At 35.9% G+C, this 21,691-nt stretch overlaps 1 protein-coding gene across 2 annotated transcripts in view; it reads left to right on the top strand.

The window, feature by feature from the left end:
- The first annotated feature begins 351 nt into the window (after nt 1–351).
- Nucleotides 352–21,691, top strand: part of LOC131066093 (uncharacterized) — a 78,507-nt gene continuing 57,167 nt past the window's right edge. Inside the window, exons 1-2 of one of the 2 annotated variants that reach the window (XM_058000799.2) lie at nt 352–714; nt 20,148–20,259. In XM_058000799.2, the coding sequence (XP_057856782.1) occupies nt 587–714; nt 20,148–20,259 (240 nt within the window). In that variant the 5' untranslated portion in view covers nt 352–586. The remainder of the gene's footprint in view (nt 715–20,147; nt 20,260–21,691) is intronic. The other variant, XM_058000798.2, reaches the window with a different exon arrangement.

Below are 21,691 nucleotides of genomic sequence, written 5' to 3'. Positions count from 1 at the left end.
CTGAACAAGTAATATTACTTGTAATTTTAAGTTCCTGCCAATGATACTATTGCATCCATGATGTTTTTAAATTATTTAAATAATTATTAATTAAATATATATACTGAACAAGTAATATGTACTAACATATTACTTGTAATTTTAAGTTCCTACCAATGATACTATTGCATCCATGATGTTTTTAAATTATTTAAATAGTTATTAATTAAATATATATACTGAACAAGTAATATGTACTAACATATTACTTGTAATTTTAAGTTCCTGCCAATGATACTATTGCATCCATGATGTTTTTAAATTATTTAAATAGTTATTAATTAAATATATATAATTCAAACACTACAAAGAAACTCTGTCAGATCTTTAACTACAAAGAAACACGATCAGAAAGAAAAACCATTGGGTAGAATCCATCAATGGATGAATATGTATAATAGTTTGTCCGTTTGGCAGACAATTTACAATTCATTTTTGCAGCGAATTCTGTTCAAAATTTGAAGCTGAACTGTACACCCTCAATACTGTTTTTCTTCCTACAAGTTATGTTCTTCTATACCCATTTACCAGAATAGTTGTATCTATCATGGCCAAACTGAGCACTACAGGATTTCTTTTATTGCTTTCTATGATGGGTATGGGGGTTATTATCTATCTGAGACTCTGGAATGTGGAAAGTGATCTACACCTCGAGGAAGATACAAGAGTCGACCGGTATGTTCTACCTACCCACACTCAATTCAAATTGATTTCAGAGCTCTGTAATTTTCTAATTCATACCCTGATCTACTCTGAATGCCAAAACCCGTCATTGGACACTGCGTGAAATTAGTCGCATTGCAAGTGCAAGCTCACTAAACTGTCTCTTTTTCTTTGGAACCTACCAAATTATTATTTTACTGTTGTTGCTTTTTAAATGAAATATTTAATGAAGTTTTTTCTATCACATGAGTTTTATCAAACAATTTAGTTAAGAATCACTCTAAGATTATGTTAGATTAAAAGTTATATTAGGTTCAGGATAAAGGGATCAACCGCGGAATGTTTTTGCAATAATTGGGCTAGTTTCAGAGAAAAGAGGGCCGCCATGGCCAGTTGAAGATTGAGATTTTACGTTATATTTATATATGATTGTTGGATTGTGCGTATAGAAAACATCCCTAGACTGTTTCTGCTGTGATCGGGCTAGTTTCAAAGGTTAAAGGGTTGTCAGGGCCAGTGTAACGTTACATTTTATTAACATTTTATCATGTATATCGGATTCAGAGTGAAGAATCAACTTTTGAATGTCTCCACAAAAAAATAAGGTTAGTTCTAGAGGAAAATGACCTGTTAGGGCCAGTCTAAGGTTAAATTTTATAAAAATATTATATTGTGTTTACGTGAAGAATCAACCTTAGAATGCCTCTGCATTAATTAAACTCGTTTTGGAGTAAAAGGGCTGTTAGTGCTAGTCTAAGATTATATTGTATTATATTGAGCATATTGGTTTCAGGGTAAAAACTCAGCCGCAGAATGTCTTTGCAATAATTGGGTTAGTTTCAGCGAAAAAAGGGGCTGTATGGGCTAGACTAAGATTACATTATATTAATAATATAATATGCTATAGCCTATATTGGGTTCAGAGCAAAGAGTCAATCTTAGAATATATCTGAAATAATTTTGCTAGATTCGTGGGGAAAAGGGCTGTTCTATATATGTGTGGTGGATATTTTTTTTGGGTATAGAAAAATGGGATTTTTGAGTAGTATCATGTGCATATGAACATTGAATACTAATATCCATTATCGCAATGTCAAAATCTGCTGTCAAATAGCTGTTGGTAATTGATCTTATACTAGCATACTGCACTGGCACTTTTCCTTTGTACCCAACTAATTTAAACTTTTTGCAAGTTCCAAAGAGGTCATGAGCCTGATTAATATATTATATAATAAAAAACAGCTACTTCCTGCACGTCCAAGATTGAATGTAGCACCAGGTCCTGAGAAGCACTAAAATAAATACAAAATTAGCATAATTGCTACAGTAGTATTTTTATTGGTCAGCTTTCTATTCATTATTTGAAACGTGAATAGCAGGGGTCTACCCATCCAGCTGAATGGCCTTCACAGTCTTCTTCAAGGACATATATCTTCTTTATGAATCTGAGCACTTCTAGTTTAACCTGTGTGTGCTTTTTCATCAACATTTTGGATCACACTACATGATCTATCATCAAAATGAAGAGAGCAAATGGATCCAATGCATTTTCTACATGAAGATATCTCCTTGAATCATCTTGAAGGCCTTTGGATCCAGTCCTACATACTTAGAGATGGAATCAATCTTTCTGCTCTGCAACATTGGTTTCTTGGCTGGGGTTTGCTGCATCACCTAGTTCTTCTTCATCATATTTGTTTGCTAAAATCCAAGGTATACAAGTCTTCTTGGATAGTCATATTGTTGTTAGCATTAAACAACACAGTCTCTACCCCAATCGTATGCTTCATTTTTTGTCACATTCAGATGGGTGGTTTATTGACCTGGGTATTTTTGTGTTGCAAACACGCATACCCCATTGCATATCGGGACCCCCTCTTTCTTTTTTTTTTTTTTGCTTGTTAGCTTAGTTGGCATAGCTTGGCAATAATTTTTGTCTCCAGCTCTTGGGAAGGTAGTGATGTCTTGTCCATCCAGAGTGATTGCATGAGTCAATCCATGAAGTAAGTGTGGATTTCGTCCTTGCTAGGGGGATGTTCAAGTCAAGGATAGGTGAATGTCGAGTTTGGAATTCCAACTTTTGGATGTGAAAAGATTGAAATAATCCAAGATGTTGTCAAGGAAAGGTTGAAATGAAATTTCCTATGTGAGAGATGGAATGAAGGAATTTTTCTAAGGACAGAATTTCAAGAAAAAAAATGCCTTTGGATTAATTTCTTCCCTCAAAATTCCGTGTTTGAAATGTCTAATTTCATTGTTGAAAAATTGAAAATCTTGAATTGAATGTGAAATTCCTTGTCCAAGTCATAGATGCTCATTAGAATCTTTGTCCAAGGAAATAAAACGTTAGCAATTCCACTTCCAAGTCGTGGAATGTAAGAAATTTCCTTTCCATTGCATGGAAATGTAACAAAATCCACTTCCTAGTCAAATTAGCACTCAAGGAATTGCCTATTAATACTTGGAATTTTGGAAATATTCCAAATTTCTCCTCATAGGTGGAAATGCGCTCAAGAAATTTCCTTTCCATCGCATGGAAATGCAATAAATTCCTCCTCTAATGTGAAATGCTCAACAATGTTGAATTTTCATTGCAAATTACAAAACTTAGGTGAAATTCTTCTTGGAAATCAATAAGCAAGGTTACACCTTGTTTGAAATTGTTAATCCACCTTGCAAAGCACTAAAATTTTAAATTGCTTGCATTTTTTTCCTAAAATTGTTGGTTTACTTGGAAGCTTTGATCAGAATTGTTAAATTGAATTCAAATGCTGATTGAAATTGTTGAACAAGCATTCAATTCTGCTGAGAAATGATGGTTTGCTTTCAGAATTTGCTTGAAATTGTTTAAAAACCCTTGTAAATTTTTGCATTTTTTGCTTTGAATTGTTGAAACCCTTGCATTGTCCAGGCAGAAATGTTGCCTTGCGTCCAAATCCCACTCAAGATTGTGGAATTGCTTTGAAATTCTGATCAGAAATGTTGCATTGCCCTTGAAACCACTGGAAATTGTTGCTCACCCCTTTATTTGTGCTCAAAATTGCAAGACCACCTAAGATTAGTGCTTAACATTGTTAGACCACCTCTCATGTGCGCCTTGCATTGCAGCACTAAGTGGAATGGTGCTACACAACCTGCCCAGCAGTGCATACAGAGGTGAAATTCACACCCTGCAATGCAGAGCAGACCCTAAAATGCGCTCCGCATTGCAACATAACCTCTAAAACCCGCTCAGATTTGCACATTTATACCAAAATCCCGCTGAAGAGGTGTGTAATGCAATAAGGCCGACGTCAAGGTGAGGAAATTTGTTCAAAACATGAAGAGAATGTGTTGAAACATGCAAGGGAATGTAACAATTAAGGGCTGACCTAAGCATTTGATCCTCATGAAACGTGTTTAGGTTTAAAGCAAGGCTGACCTCCTTTGGTAATTGTGAAAAATCATATAAATGTAGAGTCAAAATCATTGTTTTGCATCAATCAAATTCAAATTCAAATAAATTGGAGGCAGATTGCAAGCAATCAAAAGAAGAACTCCAGAGAAGATAAGCGAATTTTACAGCGGAGGTAGCAGCAAATCCAAAGGTAGAAGTTCAAATGCTATCGAGGCAGAGTGGCAAATATGAGTTCGGATTCAATGCAGTTTGATAATTCACAGAGCAGAGTACACATCACTTATTCACATCACTTATACACATCAACACTATGAACAATGGGCATAGAGAAATTGAAGTTAAGCTTTTAATTGAGTTCAGACTAACCATGCACTGCAACTTGCAATCAACAAATTACAAATGGTATGAACCTATAGGCGTCACCATTAATCAACATTAAGATCTTCCATTCAATTAATCAACTCTATGTAAACAAATCTAAAACATGAGAAGTAGAAACCATGCAACATGTTGAAACTCATACTATGATCCATCATATCTTCAATGAAACTCATGTATTTATTTTGACATAGTCTTGGCAACAATTTCTTGTCTCCTCCTACTCTACTCTAAATCTAATTTCTAACTCTCTATTATTATTCTCTATTAACTAGAGAAACGGGAATCGCCCAAAATCGCCGAGTTTGGGCGATTTCCGAGTTGAGTCATGCTTGCTGAGTCCAGTGGGCTCGGGCTCGGACTTGGACGAGTTTGGGTCAAAAAATCGCCCAAAATTGCACTCGCCCAAAATCGCCGAGTTTGGTGAGTCCCGACTCCCAAACTCGGCCGATGACATGTAACTTTAAGTTAAAACAAAAAAAAACACAACTTCTAATATGTTTTGAATTGATTTTTTTTGGTTTATATTATGCTTTGAGCCTAAAAGTGAACTTCATTTCATTCATTTGGCAAAATAGGAGGAGAAAGGTGAGTTGTGAGGAGAAACAATAGAAAAATAACACCCAACACCTGTATAAAATAATAAGTCTTTTGGCTTCGTGGGGCGCTGCCCCTCAACCCCACCCTGTATGCCCTTGGACCCTGCAAGGGGCGTTGCCCCTTGACCCCAACTTGGGGGCACTGCCCCCAAACCCCCATCGTAAAATTAGGGGGGAAATTGTGCCGATAAAAGTAGGGAAATTTTAACCTCCGAGTTTGATTAGGCTCCAATTCCATATAACAACATATACTTTCATTTGGTGCATCACGAGTTGGAAAGTAAGAGTTTGCATCTCATTTGATCATATGATGACATGGATTTTTTATTCCATGAGTTTTGTAATATTGTATACATTTGACAATATTTATATATCTATGTTTGTTATTTCCTTCAGCTACAATTTGCGTTTATGCTTATGTGATTGATGTATACTTGTGTATGTAATCAAATTAGCTTCTATTTGATGATGTTATTGTGTCTTTAAGGTGTATTTAATAAAGGGTGCATGAAACAAGGTTTAAATTTATAAAAATCTCTAAATTTATTGAGTTTTTCTCTTTGCCGAGTCCAACCAAGTCTGAGCCGAGTTTTGACTCCGATTCCCAAGTCCCAAGATGATTCAACCTTGCCGAGTCCGAGTCTGTTTCTTTGCTATTAACCTTAACAAATGAGAAGGCAAAGCCTTATATAGAGGTCTTGATTACTAATGAGTGGCCCAAAATGATTTGAAATCAATGGCCAAGATAATTCTAAGAAACCCTAATTGGGGTAGTTATAACAAGCACCGGTTACATTTAATATGACCCAGTGGGAAAATTACATTTCTTGAATGTATGTCCTTTGAGGGAAAAGGACCGATGAGAAAATTACATAGCCTTGATGGCACAATTAACAAGGAGTAGATAAGGATAGGGCATCCACATGTTCGCTTGTTGATGAGTTAGGCTCATTGAACTTGAACATGTCGACTTGGCATTGCTGGATTGGTTGATGACGAGTGGTGGCCACCTCAGCGTATATATCTCTTGATACTCAATATCATCATTTTGCTTGATTGATTGTGATAGTTCATATTCCCAAATTGCATCATCTTGATCAAGTTTCTAATTTTGATTGACTCTTCTAAAACAATCTTTTTTCCTTAACTACAAGGAGCTTTTTAAGTTCCTTACTGAGGATTGGTCCAATGTTCTCCACTAGGCTGGCTGCAAGTTTTAGGGATGTTAGTTAGGGGTGTTTTAATTTTTGCCGTCGTTGCTGTTAATGCTGGTTCTTGCTGCAGTAGGCCCTCTTTTGAGACTGTTTCATATTTTGTTACTATTTATGTTTATGGCCATAGGTGGCCTGGTATTAAGACTCTTATTAGGATGCTAAAGATATTAGCTCTAATATATGCTGCCAATATTAGTTTTTGATATTAGTTAGCTGTTAATGTGCTACTAATGCTCTGCTAAACTTACGCCCGTTGGGCTGTTGTTATTGGGACATCACCCCTGTTTTGCTGCTTTTTAATATCAAAAACAATCTTCTTTCCTTGATCACATTTCACTTTCGCATCTTCATGTTCGGGAATTCACCTTGTAATGTCCCTTCATCCTTGGAATCATGAAATTCTTCCTTCTTGAACTTTCTTGATCCTAAACTCCTTGATGTAGTTCTTGACTTCATGTTGCAATTGTCTTATGCTTGCGCATCTTGATGTCTCCTTGCATTAATTCTCTTGTTGTTGTAGTAGATTCCATGTAGTTTTCCTCCTTTGCATTATTGAGTTCCTTTGATGATTTTGATTTCCAAGGGAAGTCCAAGGACATTGTGATCAACTTGTTTTTCATCCTTGTAAAGTAATCTTTCTTTGGTGATCTTCTTGGATTCTTCTTGAAAATGTTGATCTTGTCCTTTACATTGTGGAGGTATCTTCTAGTTCTTTTGCATTTCCACCTTCCACTTGGAAATCCCTCACCTCATGTGTTGTTGAAACATGCTTCATCTTCCTTGCATCATTCCATGTAATAACCTTGAATGTCTTGATGAAGTGTAAATCTTGATGTTGTCCACCCTCAAGCTTGTCTTTCCTTCGTCCTCTTTCATGTTGTGAAGTCCCTCTTTCCATGCTCCACACATCTCATTGCTTGCATCAAACCTGGAAAAGAACACTTTTCGAATCAAGAATAATGAAGTAAAACACAAACTTATACACTCCTAATTCATGATGAAGAACCTTAAGCAAGTAAAATGCAAGAATTTGGCAATAGGATAATGAAAGTTGACAATCTTGCATTCCAAATTCACTTTCATGATAATTAGCCTCACAAAATTATTCCCATAGATCTGGAAATACACCTTTCAACTTGGAACATACTTTGGAAATGACTTGGAAATCTCTAAAAATCACCCTTAAACAATTCCACCTTCAGGTTTAAATGATGCTCTCCTTGCTCCTTCAAATCTAGAAATGATGGTCCGAGTTTGGAAAATGCTCCTAGGTTTGGAAATTGCTCAAAATCAGGGTGTAAATCAGTTCCCTTTGCTGGAAAATTAGCTCCTTCTTAGGTCTGCTTATGAATGGCTTTGGATTGATATTGAACTGATTGTTTAGTCCCTCTTTATATGCTCTCAATGCATGACCTTAAGATCTGATTTCTTTACATAAATTTGCCCTTGATTGTTTATGAATTGCATTTGAAATGAGGTCTTGATCTCTAATTTATAGCACTTCACACTTTGAATTATCAATTCTCCAACTAGGCCGACCTAGGCAAGGTTTTTGTTGCATTTTGAATTTGCTTCATCCCGATTCAGGTCAGCTGGCCTCAATTCTCATTTTCACTTTTTAAAATTTCAACTTTTCCTTAAGTCCGCCATGAAAGCTTTAGGTGTTTCGCTTTCTTTGAAGAGGTATAAAGGTAGGGTTGTTAATGCATGATAGCCTCGGTAAGATAAATGATTGAATGAGAGATAAATGAAGTCTCTCATTCAAACATTTATTATCGTGAGGGGGCATGATCAAGTGATGTCTTGATCGGCCATGTCCAAAAGACATGGCCGGTCAAGGCATCGCTTGACCGTACCCAGCCCACTACATATACCAAATGAAATGTGTGAGAATGGACATTGAAATAAAAATGCTCCTCCTCTCCTGCAACATAAAAGAAGACAATCAGATTTATACAACAATTCAGTGATAGATAATACATAGAAGAAGATAAATTTTAATTCTGATCCACAAAATTAACATGGTATCAGAGCCAGGTTTCCTTCTATAAAGCCTAACCACTTGAAGGAAGATCTGATTAAGATCAGATTGATATCTCCTTGAAAGTCTCGAATATGGCCACATTGCAAGAACTTGTCCTCTCAAACTTAAACTACAAACGTCCCTTGCTGAAGTCAGAAATTCAGACGTATGTTCAGAAAAATATGTTCTCTAGAAAAAACTCAAGATACCTTGTGATTGAGAGGGAGCTTACTAATCAAGATTGAGCACTTATGAGGTAAAAATTGTAAATATTGATTATTATTATTAATACTAATAATTATTTTATGGGCCTTGTGTAAATCATAAGGAAGTGACGACTTCCAAATGATTTCCACTTGTATTTTTGAGGTTATTGGAAGGTGCCGATCTTACAATGACTCAAGATTGTGGATAGAATCGCCGACTGAGGCAATCCACGTAAAAGCTTGTGGATAGAATCGCTGATAGAGGCAATCCACGTGCGAGCTCATGGATAGAATTGCCGACTGAGGCAATCCACACAAGAGCTTGTGGATAGAATCGCCGACAGAGGCAATCCACTCAAGAGTTTGTGAATAGAATCGCTGATAGAGGCAATTCACATCTTGAAACTATGGTCCCAAGATAAGCATCATACGATTTATGAATATTGCTCCCAATACCTTTTACATTTATCTTACCTAGCTATAAGGGAGTGTTAATGCATGATAGCCTCGGTAAGATAAATGATTGAATGAGAGATAAATGAAGTCTCTCATTCAAACATTTATTATCGTGAGGGGGCACGATCAAGTGATGTTGGACATGGCCGGTCAAGGCATCGCTTGACTGGACCTAGCCCACTACATATACCAAATGAAATGTGTGAGAATGGACATTGAAATAAAAATGCTCCTCCTCTCCTGCAACATAAAAGAAGACAATCAGATTTATACAACAATTCAGTGATAGATAATACATAGAAGAAGATAAATTTTAATTCTGATCCACAAAATTAACAAGGGTGAGTGCTCAGCTTCAAGAACACAATTCACATTTTCTTTTAATTAATTCTGTTCTGCTTTTAGGTCTGATTCACACCTAGAATCTTCTTGAATGCAATCTGTTTGAATTAACTTGAATGAATGGTGCTGTTGATTCATCATAGGTATATACGTTCCACTCTCAAGGATTTTCATTTTCTTAATGAGGCCGACCTAAGGAGGATGTTTTCATTTTAAACTTAAATTTCTCTCCAAACAGGCTGACCTATTACACTAACTCTTCCTAGGCAGTATTAAGATGTGAAGAAGGATCACAAGGTGGGAATTCATGGTGTGTTCAAGGACTTGTCTAGGCGGGTTTTCAAGGGGTATAGAGACAAGGAGAAGGGTGCGTTTGAGGTGAGGAGAGGGACTAATGAAGGGTGCAGATGAGATGAGGTGAGGGACTATGTTAGGCGGTTTTGCAAGGTGTAGATGGACAATGCTAGGTAGATATGAGGAGTGTCCAAGGACTAGGTGCATCTCTATGTTGGGCGCAAGTGCAAGGTGAATAGGGACTAAGTTGGGCGGTTTTGAGAGGTATGCAAGGATTTTTACAGACTTGAGTGTGCTTGTGTGAGTTGTTCATGCACAAGTAGAGCGCATTTCCCCAATGCTCAAGGACTAGGATAAGTGCAAGTCAAAGTCACCCAAGGACTAAGGATGGAATTCCATGTTAAGCATGGACAAATGAAGGGCGGATTTCTTGATGAAGATGGACAAAGGGGAGTGCTAAAAAGGAGTTGTCGAGGATATAGGTCTCATGGGACTTATAGTTCTGGACTAGAAGGTGCAAGAGGACAAAGGTTGGTGAGTGCAAATCTAGACTAGAAAAGGACAAATTCAAACCAAGAGCACACTTGAAAGGTTGTGAGGGACTAGTGAGGGCAGATTTGAAGAGTCCCCAAGGATTAATGCTGATGTTGGGCGGGTTTGATTTGTTGTTGGGGACAAGGAAGATGCTACTTTGGTTGGTGCATGGACTAGGGACTAAGCAAGGGCACAATCCTACATTGTCAAGGACAAATGTGTGTTATGATGAACTTGCCAAGAAAATTCATGAATTTGTCCAAGGAAAACATGATCTTGAAAAAGGAATTTTAAGACTCGACCTTGACAAATGTGTGTTATGATGAACTTGCCAAGAAAATTCATGAATTTGTCCAAGGAAAACATGATCTTGAAAAAGGAATTTTAAGACTCGACCTTGACAAGGAATTTTCCTTGTCTATACATTGAATTTCCATCATTTGTCCACACTTACTATGTCCAAAATCTCAATTCCTTAACAACTTGTCCTGACATAATGGGATTCTCAATTGAGTAATTTGGTAATGTTAGAGTGGTAATTACGATATATATATATATTTGAAAACTAATGTATGTTCATAATTTTAGAATTCTCATACAGATAGGTTTATGCAAGAATGAAAAAATGTATTTTTTGACACTTTGTATGAATCAAATTCTACCATTAGTGATAGAATTTTAACAAATGAATCTACATGATATTTCATTACAAAGAATGTACAAAAGAATCTATAGCTTATTATAGTGATTTTTTAAAAGAAATTATAAAATTACAACTTAGAAGCATAACCATCAATAATGTAAGTTCTTAATTTTAGAAATAAAATAAATTTAAGTTCTAATTATATATAATATGTAAATCCTGTCTAAAACTAATGATGGTCAATAAAAGGTACTCACTTCTCAATCATATGGCATCATTGGTAACTCTTGCATTTAACAAAATTTTGAGCCATGAGAATCAGCTAGGAAAAATAAGATGTAAGATATAATTATTGTATATTATTTTATAGTAGTAAACTATAACAAAGATTAAAATAATACACAATAGATCATTTTATTTTTAGGAAATGATACAAAAGGGAAAATGGATCCAAACTACAAGGGTTTCAAACAATTAAATAAAATAACCCTCCTTCATATAGCCATAACCACTAGTAATTATTTTGTTTAATACTTTTTACATCATACCATCAAAATTCAACACATTTATTCATTTATACTCATACCCTTTCTCAACCCTATATTATTAGCATAGTAGTTATTACTGGTCCAATGAGCTTCTAAGTTTGATAAGAAAACCATGAACAATCATATGTCAATGTTATGACCTTCTTTGTTGGAGATTTTTTATTTATTTGGAGTAGAAATTCATTCTCTTTGCAGTGGTGTAATCTGTTTTTAATATAGGTGCCTAATTTTTCCATAAATTGCATATTATCATAGGTGTTGGTGAGCAATCTTCATTTTTGGACCTTTTGGGGCTCTGTTTGGGCTCATTTAGCAAAATTTTTGGGTTTTTCTTTTTCTAAAGTGCATCATCCTTTTATACTTTGTAATGGCATGATTAGATTGATCCTATTGTGTGTAGAAATTGTACTTCACCATTCGACCAAATTTAGCATATGTATGTACTAAGATCAAGTCTAGTCATTACTTTTTGGCATCAAGCACATGTAAACACACTAATCAGAAAGTGCCAAATCATATTCTATTAGGGGGATTCTCAATTGAGTAATTTGGTAATCTTAGAGTGGTTGATTGCATTCTCAATCTTGATACTCAATCATGGATTCTAGACTCGAAACTTGAATGCTTGACTTGACCATATCCACTTGACACTCTAACCCATTTGATCAATACACTCTCTTGGACTGACAAGACGAAATTCCTTCTCACAAACAAAGGCTAAAGACTACAAAATTATTGCCAAGCTAAAACTAAGCAAAAACACTAAGCTAGAAAGCAAAAAAGTGGGGGTCCCCATTTGCAATGGGGCATGTGTGTTTACAACACAACAAGTCTTTTGGCCCCTTGGCCCACAAGCATGGCAGGACCGACAATTCATCCATCTTGCGGTTGGCATATTTGATGAGGGAACTGGTACTGCTGCATCTCCCTATCAAACATTTCGCATGGATTCCAGATATGATTACTGTTGGAATTCAGATTGATAACTATTGATCTTATATTTCTGGATGGATTGGCAATTTTATTTAATAAACCAACTTAAAGGTTCCTTGGAGATTTATAAACAAATAAATAGTAATTACAATCATGTTGCATACCAATCACATTTATTAATATTACAGACTGCTGTATTTCCTCTGTATTATATTCAGAATCAGACTTGATCAATTGCTGCATTTAATCCAATGTGGTTCCCTTCTTTTATACCTTCGTTGGTGGTTGGGTCGTGACCCTTCAGTTTGGAGAGATATGACCCTACAAAGAAGCGCTGCCCTTTCCAAGCATTATGTAATTGTTAATTAATTATTTCCTGGCCGTCAACTAGGATTAATCTAAGTGTAACCGACTAGCATTTAAGATAAAAATGGCCAACCAGCATTTAGGATCGCCGACCAGTGTTTGCTAGGTGTTAGATCATTCACAAGGATGCGATCAGTATATAGGAGTATCTTCTTCCCTTGAAGAGTGCAAGTGTTTTTTTGTTATAATCTGCTGGTCTTGTGGCAGGGGCATGACATCCAGCCATTCTCCTTCCCTCCTCTGTTTTGCATTTTAATAGAGATACCATCAGCTGAATTTGAATGTTAGGAAGGGCTTTTACAAGTATTATTTTTGGAACTTGGGAAAGTCTTCCGTTGGCTCCCAATCTACTTTTTCCAGACTTTCAAAACTGTTCTGTGTGTTCACCTTTGGTTTCCCAATTTGCTTTCTCTGCCCTTTGTTCCTTGGAACCTTAATTTCAATTTCCTCATGGTAGGTTTTCTTTAAATTGGGACACTCCCATGTGAAATTCCTGTGAGCATGACACACCTTACATCTAAAGGGATATTCTCATTATTTATCTCTTGAAGAATTACCCTTGATTTAAATTGTAGGATGATCTATTCCGGAATGGGTTTTGAAATATCCAGATTTGCACAAATTATTACATATACACATAGAAGTCCCACTTAAGCGAACTTTTTGTTGCACAAACTCCCCCATCCCATTGCCAATTTGTTTGAAGATTTCCTTTCAAAATTCAGTTGGGAGACCACACATTCTTAATTAATCTCGAACTTTTGACATGTTTCTCTTTCTTTGGTGAAAACCCATTTCCCAAGGCTTGACAAACAAACTTGCCCTTCTCATGAACCACAGGCGTCCCTTGAAAGCTCTCTCTCTTTTTTTCGTAACAACAAATGACCATATAAAAACCTGGTGGAAAAAGACGTACCTTGGAAGAAAATTGAATCTTCCAGTTTCAAGCTAACCATTTTTTGAAGATCCAGTGCAGTAGGCCAAAGTACCATGAGTTTGCAAATTAGGGCTTTCTCCCAAATCTTTTAATTTTAGCACTGCTTGATTCATGCCTGTAGCAGATGATTGAAATTTCTCCCTGAGCAAGAATAGTTTGAGTACCATAACCAAAAGACTTGTCCTTTCATTTACTTTCCTTGTAGTCTCACTGTCTGGCTTTCCTCTCCCATTCCTTTGTAATCTCCTCCCGTTCTCCATTTGACTCAATCCTTCTTTTGCAAAAATTCATTCCATCCCTTTACTCCTTTGTTGTTTTCACTGTGTCTTTAATGAATTGATTTTAAATCCAACCAAATTAGTTTGATCTATATATTTTAAATTATGTTAGTTTGTTTTATTATGTTTAGGTTGAATGACATCTTTGCATAAACTAGGCTAGTTATGGAGGACACGGATTTGTTTTGTGCAATCTTTATATATGTATGTGGGGGTCTTTTCTGGGTGTGGAAAAATGGAAACCTCTGAGGCAAAGTCAATCCTTGTTTGGCAAAACATTCTTCCATCCCATTAACTCTGTTGTAATCACTATGTATTCAATGAATCATTTTTAATCCAACCAAATTAATTTGATCTATATATTAACTTATATTCATGCGTTCTAAAGTGTTTAGGGTGAATGTCATATTTGATTGAATTGGGCTAGTTTTGGAGGGAAAGGTTTTGTTCTATGTTAATCTTTATATATGTATGTGGGTATCTTTTTTGGGTGTGGATAAGTGGAAACCTCTACGACAATCTTTGTGTATATAGGTATACATGTAAAATTATATTCAAGTGTACAATTCTGTTCAGGGTCAGTAACATCTCTAAATTAATTGGGCTAGTTTTAGAGTAGAAGTGCTGTGTGGACGCGTGTGTTGTGCATGCATGCACATAATGCATGTACTTATGTGTTATGTTCTGTTTAGGGCTATGTTACCCTTAGCTTCCGGGGCGGGGAAACAGGTTTCCGGGACGTTTTTTTTTTTGCCCGGAATAGGGGACGACAGGGGACGGCTAGCTATATATATATGTATGTATAAGTTCCCAAACTCGCCACGAGTTAGGCGAGTTTGCCGAGTTGGCGAGTTGAGCCAAGCTCGGTGAGTTTTGACAACTTGTGACTCGAACTCGGCGAGTTTTTCCATAACTCGCCTGACTCTCGACGAGTTTTGACAACTTGTGACTCGAACTTGGCGAGTTTTTCTCATAACTCGCCGAGTCTGAGCTCTAGGACTCGCGCTGCGGCAGGTCAATGTTTTGACTTGCAAAAAACAAAAAAAAACATGAAGTGGCATTTCCTTATGTCTTTTCTCTTTCCTATACTTTAAGTTATATTCCATATATATTGTCAGGATGTTTGAGAGTGGTCTCAGACCTCCATGAGTTATAATGCAAAATCTAGTTTTGGAGGATCCTTCAAATTTCCAGACTTAGTCAAATTTTAGGCCATTTCAGGGTCACGATGGCATTCCAGACTTCTAAGGCGAGTTCGCCTTGATGTAAGGGACGAGACCTAGGAGGACACTATGCATTCAACCAAGGTTTGATTCAGCAACTTGAAGCGTGACCGGATAGTACACAAAAACCCTAGGAATGATCTAAATAATCCCTAATCACTCAACTGACCTAACCTCCTTCACTTCACCTTGAGGAGATCCACCTGACTTGATGACCTTTGAGAAACTCAATCCCTTCAATGCAAAGGCTAAGACACTAAAACAACCAACAACAAAACTAAAAGAGCTAACCCTACAAAGCAAAAAGTGGGGGTCCCCATTTGCAATGGGGCGATGTGTGAGTACCTCACAATAGGGATGTTTCTTAAAATTTTGAAAAAAGGGGGTGAGTTGGGGACATTTCCTACCTGTCCCCACATCCCAAAAAATCCCCCTATGGGGCACAAGGTTATTTTTGGCAAGGGACATGTCTTTGAGGAGCATATTTTCAAACCCTTCTGGCCTCACAATTCCCCCTTCTATCCAACATATATATAGCCCAAAAACTAAGAGGTCCAAGAAAGACCAAGGTCAACTATAGTCCCAAGGTAAAACCTAAGTTCAACAAGCACACTATTTAATGCTACCATACACAAGCTCTCCTTAAAGTTTCCAAGTGAAGATGTTCACGATGTCTCATGTTGGTGCTCCTAGCATTTCAATTTGGCCAAAGAAAATACTAAACAGAAGCCCCAAACAAGTAGATACTCTACCAACATGCCTTTCATGGCATAACAACCTAGCACACATTATAATTGGGCTTTATTCAATAATGGGTGCATGAAACAAGTTTTAAATCGTTAAAAATCTCTTAATTTCAAGGGTTTTTTAATTTTGCCGAGTCATTGCCGAGTCGTTGCTGAGTCATAGCCGAGTCACGAGTTGAGTCAGCCTTGCCGAGTCCGAGTCTGGGAACTTTGATATTATATATATATATAATGAAATTTAATAATAGCAATTAGCAACATAATAACATTTATAAATTAGAGTCTTGATTCTTATTCTAATTATTTGTAGATGATGTTTGATTTCAATGTTCTCAAAAAGATTTTCATTTATCCGCAAAATAAGTTAACTGTTCTCACTCAGATTGAATGATTAAGACTAAGCTATGAACACTCAGATATAAGAACAGAGTGCACATGTTACAAATGAAACACATACTTTAATAATGGTAGCTGTTCATTGATTGATAACAATAATTCATGGTGAGAAAGATTCTATAACTATTGAGCAGGCTTATCCATATATGATAGTTACAGTATTAAAATCTCTTCCAGCATACATGGAAATAATTGCAGAGAAATCTGACCTTAATATTGAGCAGATAACAACATACCCAGTGCAGCAAATGGATGAAGAAATACTCAGATTTATGCATAGGTACTCAGAATGTGAACAGCAACAACAAGAATCTTATATCTGCTAATTTTTTTTAATTAATTAATTTATTTATTGCTGTATGAGATGTAAACGGCTAGCCATCCCCGGGATGGCTAGGTGACGGCTTGGGCGTCCCCTGCTGTCCTGGGTATTAGAATAATATCTTTCTCTTTGTGTTATTAATGGTCATTTAAGTTGTTTCTAATTTTGCCTCTAGTTAATGATTGTTTCTTTTAGAAACATCGTCTTTGTAACTCTATTTAAAGAAGCTCCAGAAGTTCTGCAGTTTCTGGAAGGGTTGGTGGCAGACTCATCTCAAGTGGCAGAGTTAGTGGCAGGCTCTTGTCTTCTGTTGCAGCATGTTCTGAGAAGAAGGGGGCAACCTTCTCTGTTATTTCTCTTGGTAATTAGAACGATGACCATTAAGGGAGGGTATTAGAATAATATCTTTCTCTTTGTGTTATTAATGGTCATTTAAGTTGTTTCTAATTTCGCCTCTAGTTAACGATTGTTTCTTTTAGAAACATAGTCTTTGTAACTCTATTTAAAGGAGCTTTGTCTCCTTGATTAATTGAACAAAATCAATTCTTTGAAATCCATATGCTTCTGCATTTGTTTTACTGGGGATGGTCAACGGTCCCCGGGGAAAATGTTTACCGTCCCCGAGTTTCTGGAAATTTTCGGGGATCGGGGATGGCTGGGAAATGTTTCCGGCCATCCCCAAGTCCCCGAAAATGGGACGGTTTCTGAAACAGGTGCCTTGAAGCCGGAAACACGTTTCCGGGTAACATAGGTTTAGGGCAAATGTCACCTCTGAATTATCTAGGCTAGTTTCTGAGAAAATTTTTTTGTGGTGTGACAAACTCTGTAATGATTGGGCTTGGTTCAGAATAAAAGGGTTACTTCTGTGGGTTGCTTGTATATATGTTAAATTATATTCATGTATTCTGTTGTGTTCAGGGTAAGTGACATCTCTGAATTAATTGGGTACTTTTGGAGCAAAAGGTTTTTATTCCATTGCAATCTCTGTATATGTATGTCGATGTCTTGTTTTGGTGTGGAAACTTGGAAATTTCTGAATTATAAGATATCAATAATATATGCAAGGGAAGGTGAAAAGATACCCTTTTCACCCACGGGGTGTCCCATAAGCTCAAGGCTGTAAGGTAAAATGTTACCTTTATATCAGGTATATAAATTCATAAATATAAATAATATATAAATTTTATATAATGAATTTAAGTATCCATTGAAATCATAGAACCTACCACAGCGTTTCTCTGAGTTTTGGGGATTTAAAAATTTTTCTAGATTTTGGGGACAACGGGTTGATTAAAATAAATTAAGCAAACTAAAAGAAGTTGAAACTTATAACTTGTGAACATTTAAATATATCTACTAAAAATATAAACATGAGCCATTACAAAGAATATAACTCTTGAAGCTTATTTACATTTGAAATGGAGTGATCACATAAGTGTGTCAATGACAATCTGAAACAGATTTGATTTCGATGCTAGTGAATTTAACTTGCTTGATGTAAGTTTGTTCACTTTCATAAACACATTGAAAACAATGTTTAACCAATAAATAATATAAGCATAGACACATTGAAAACATTGTTTAAGCAAAAAGTAAATTGAGTTTGAACGATTTAATTTAATTCCTCCAGAAAGCATAGGATAAGAATCTTTTCCTGTAGGCCACCTCCCACATTCTAGTAGCTTAAAGTTGATTCGACCTCTGTATAAAACAAGGTTCTCAGCTGGCATTGGAATAAATGTTTGATCACAACATTGTTGCTGTTCAATTTCTATTCAACAGGTCCCCAACTTTCATTTATGGCTTTGTGTTTAATAATTTTATAATTTTTTTAGTTTCTTCTAACTAGTGATAACTTCCTCTCTACATTATGGCTTTTGTTAGCAAAATGCATGCCAAGGAGTTAATGCTTATCATTTTGTTTGTGAATGCATTTTGTTTCAACTAGAGCTTTCTAATGAATGAGCCATTCTAGTTCCTGTGCATGAATCGATTAGAATCACATGTGACAAATTCTAGTAGTTGAATTTTATCAATTTAGCTTTGTTAAATCTGGTAGGCTACTTGGATTCTTCACTCTGCTTTCTACTGTGCCTAAGAAGGATTGATTTCAGTTACAACAAACTTATGGAAAGCCTTATACGTTTTTTAAGCTGTTTAAAAGATGCAGACATGGTGGGATGCCTTCCTGTCCCTGTGACATCAGAGCATCCCTGATTTCAACAAAAAATAAGGGGACGCCCATTGGATACTAGACATGCTAGGGATGCCCGAAATTTTTAAAAACGGAGGGAATGAAAGGGCTGGCAGGGTGCAGATATGAGGGGTATATCTATTCTTCATTTCCTGGTCCCCTGAATGTCCTAGATGTCTAGGATGAGTGTCTAGGCCTTGGGGACATGTCCTAAGGAACACTGATCTACCATCAAACAGCTGTAACTGATTAATCTTATTCTTATCAAAAGGGCACAAAATGTCTTCTTTTCCTTTCGGACCTAACAAAATGTATTCTTATCATTTGTTTTATTTTGTTGAGTGTAAAGGAGATCTCTAAGATAAGATAATTGGGCTGGTTTTAGAGGAAAATACCTGTTTTCTATATATTTGTTTGTTAGTGTTCTGTGATTCTGAAAATGGATTTTGAATATTTTAATATTATCAGTTATCTGAATCAGAATCCAGTATCAATCAGCTTGAGATAATTTATTTTAGAACAAGCACATTAGACTTCCTCTCGAGTCTTTTCTTTCGGAACCAATTAAATCAATTTTTTGCCGTACTACATTATAGTTTTATGTTTTGTTGGTTTTTAAGTAGAAAATCAACCTTGGAATATAGCTGAAATAATTGAGCTAGTTTTAGAGAAAAAGGGCTATTCTGTGTATGTGTGTATGGATATTTCTTTGTGTATTAAAAATGGAAAATTTTGAATAATCATATTTATATACATTTTGTATATGAATATGAATTGTCATTATCAGAAAGGCAGAAACCACTGTCAAACAGCTTGTGAGGATTTATCTAACTTGCTGCAAGCACATACTAAACTGCCTCTTTTTCTCTGGAAACAATCAATATTTTACAAATCTATGCTATGGTATATTCACGTAAATGATTCAGTTTGGGATAAAGGATCAAGCAAACAATATATCTGAAATAACTGGGCCAGTTTCAGAGGAAAACGGGTTTTCCCTGTATTTGTGTGATTTGCTGTTGGTCTGGACAAGTAGATGTTTTGAATTTCTAAGGAAAATTACTGGGTTATGTTAAGATTAGAAGAAGCCTTATACAATGTCCATAACTGCTTCTGTGGAGGGTGTGCAGTTACATCATTTCAATGCATTAGAGTAAGGAAAGTTTAGTAAGGAAAGTTTAGGTTGATGGGAAATGACTTGTATTTAACAACTGAACATCACCTACAGAATGCAAGTGAACCAATCATTTGCACACACAAAATTTAGACACTATTCAGCTCATGGAATTTGTTTCTAGATTTACCATGGTTGTCTTTTATTTTCCTTCAATGAGGCAATTGCAGCACTTGGATTTCATATGGGTAATCTTTGTTGTTAATAATGTTGAGAGAAATTGGATGTGCGAAACCATGCAGGATTGTGTTTGAACAGGCACAGAGTGAAGCATTGGATGAAGCAGCTGAATGGAGAAAAAAGTATGATGAAGAAGCAGAGAAATCTAGTGAACAGCAGCAAAAGCTGGTAGAGGTGAGCTCATTATTGAGTGTTTAAGCATAGTGGAAGACCTGGTGTTGATTTATATTTTTTTCCCAAGGAATATCTTTTGCATGTTGAATGGAATTGAATAGGGGCTAAGTGTATTTGGAGATGTCTGCTAAAAGTGTTAAACTACTGGATATGCCATATCAAGTTGACAGAGGAGTCCATGATGGTGTGTCTATTGGTATGATGGCCATTGACTTCAAAGGGTTATGCTTCCTCTGGTGTAACTGTGTAAATTCTGTAACATTATGGAGAGTGATAAAGTGAAATGTTGCAGTGACCTTGCTCTTTTAACTGTAAATGCACATAGGACAATTAGCAAGAAATTGGATTGTAACAGATTGGAATTGAAAGACAAATTATTAATACATTTTACACAGACAAGAGACAATAAAAGAAGGCTAAACTATCTTGATGAAATGTTGGAATATGGCCGTCCAAATGAAATGATTATGCTTCTAACAGAATGCATCTTTCTTATTTTTTCCAGACACAAAAAGACTGTCTGTACCTCTGTGATCTGAATTTAGTTCAAATTACAAAGATGATTGCAAGCCTAATTTGTTTTGCAAGGTTTAAGTTGATAAATTTGAACCTGCAAGTGATAAATCATACTTCCAATTGAGTGAAATGAAACATTTACATTTCCCTAATCTAAAATTAAACAATTTTCGCACAGGTTACAAACAAATTTGAAGCTATTAGAGACAATATCCATGGGAAGTACATATAAATTATGTGTATTTTGAGTCCTATTAGCTGTAGTCTATCTATTTAAGTCAAACACTAAGAATCTATGATGTATTTGGCAGTGTTGTTGCTCCTCTTTGTGGTCTTTGATAACATTCATTATACATTGTTGGATTGGTTTAGAGTTTATTTGCTATAGCCTTGGGTTTAGGCCAGGCCAAAATTTCCTATGACAAACCAATTTGCAAACCAATTTGGATATACAGAAACTTTTAGTTTTAATGTGAAGTTTGTTATACTTAATTATCACATGTAATACTAATAATTCTATTTTAGTTCTAGGTATGACAGGCAATTGGAGGTAGATCCTTTTCTGCAAGAAAGGTTCATTATCAGAAATAGTTATTGACAGATATATGTATGGGCCAGTTAAAGTAAATGTTTTAATTTTTCTATTCTAGTGGCATACAAAAAAAGCAGCAACTTAGATGTGTGGATACTTAAACATCAATGAGATATTACCCATCAATCAGCGCTACTAGAAAACTGACCTAGCTTCCAAATATCTTTTTTTCTAGAGGGTTATATGAGTAAATATGATAGAGTGCTGAGCTGAAGTTCCATTTGTTAATAACCAAATAATCTCCTATGGATAGTTGTTTTTCTACTAGTTTTGGCCCCATTCCATCCCAGTCTGAAAAGCAGACCCTTCTAATTATGTTTTGGT

The sequence above is a fragment of the Cryptomeria japonica genome, chromosome 11 (genome assembly GCF_030272615.1).
Source record: "Cryptomeria japonica chromosome 11, Sugi_1.0, whole genome shotgun sequence".
Taxonomy (NCBI): Eukaryota; Viridiplantae; Streptophyta; class Pinopsida; order Cupressales; family Cupressaceae; genus Cryptomeria; species Cryptomeria japonica.
The sequence above is the reverse complement of the archived record's forward strand: the minus strand, read 5'-3'. Positions and strand labels throughout refer to the sequence as shown.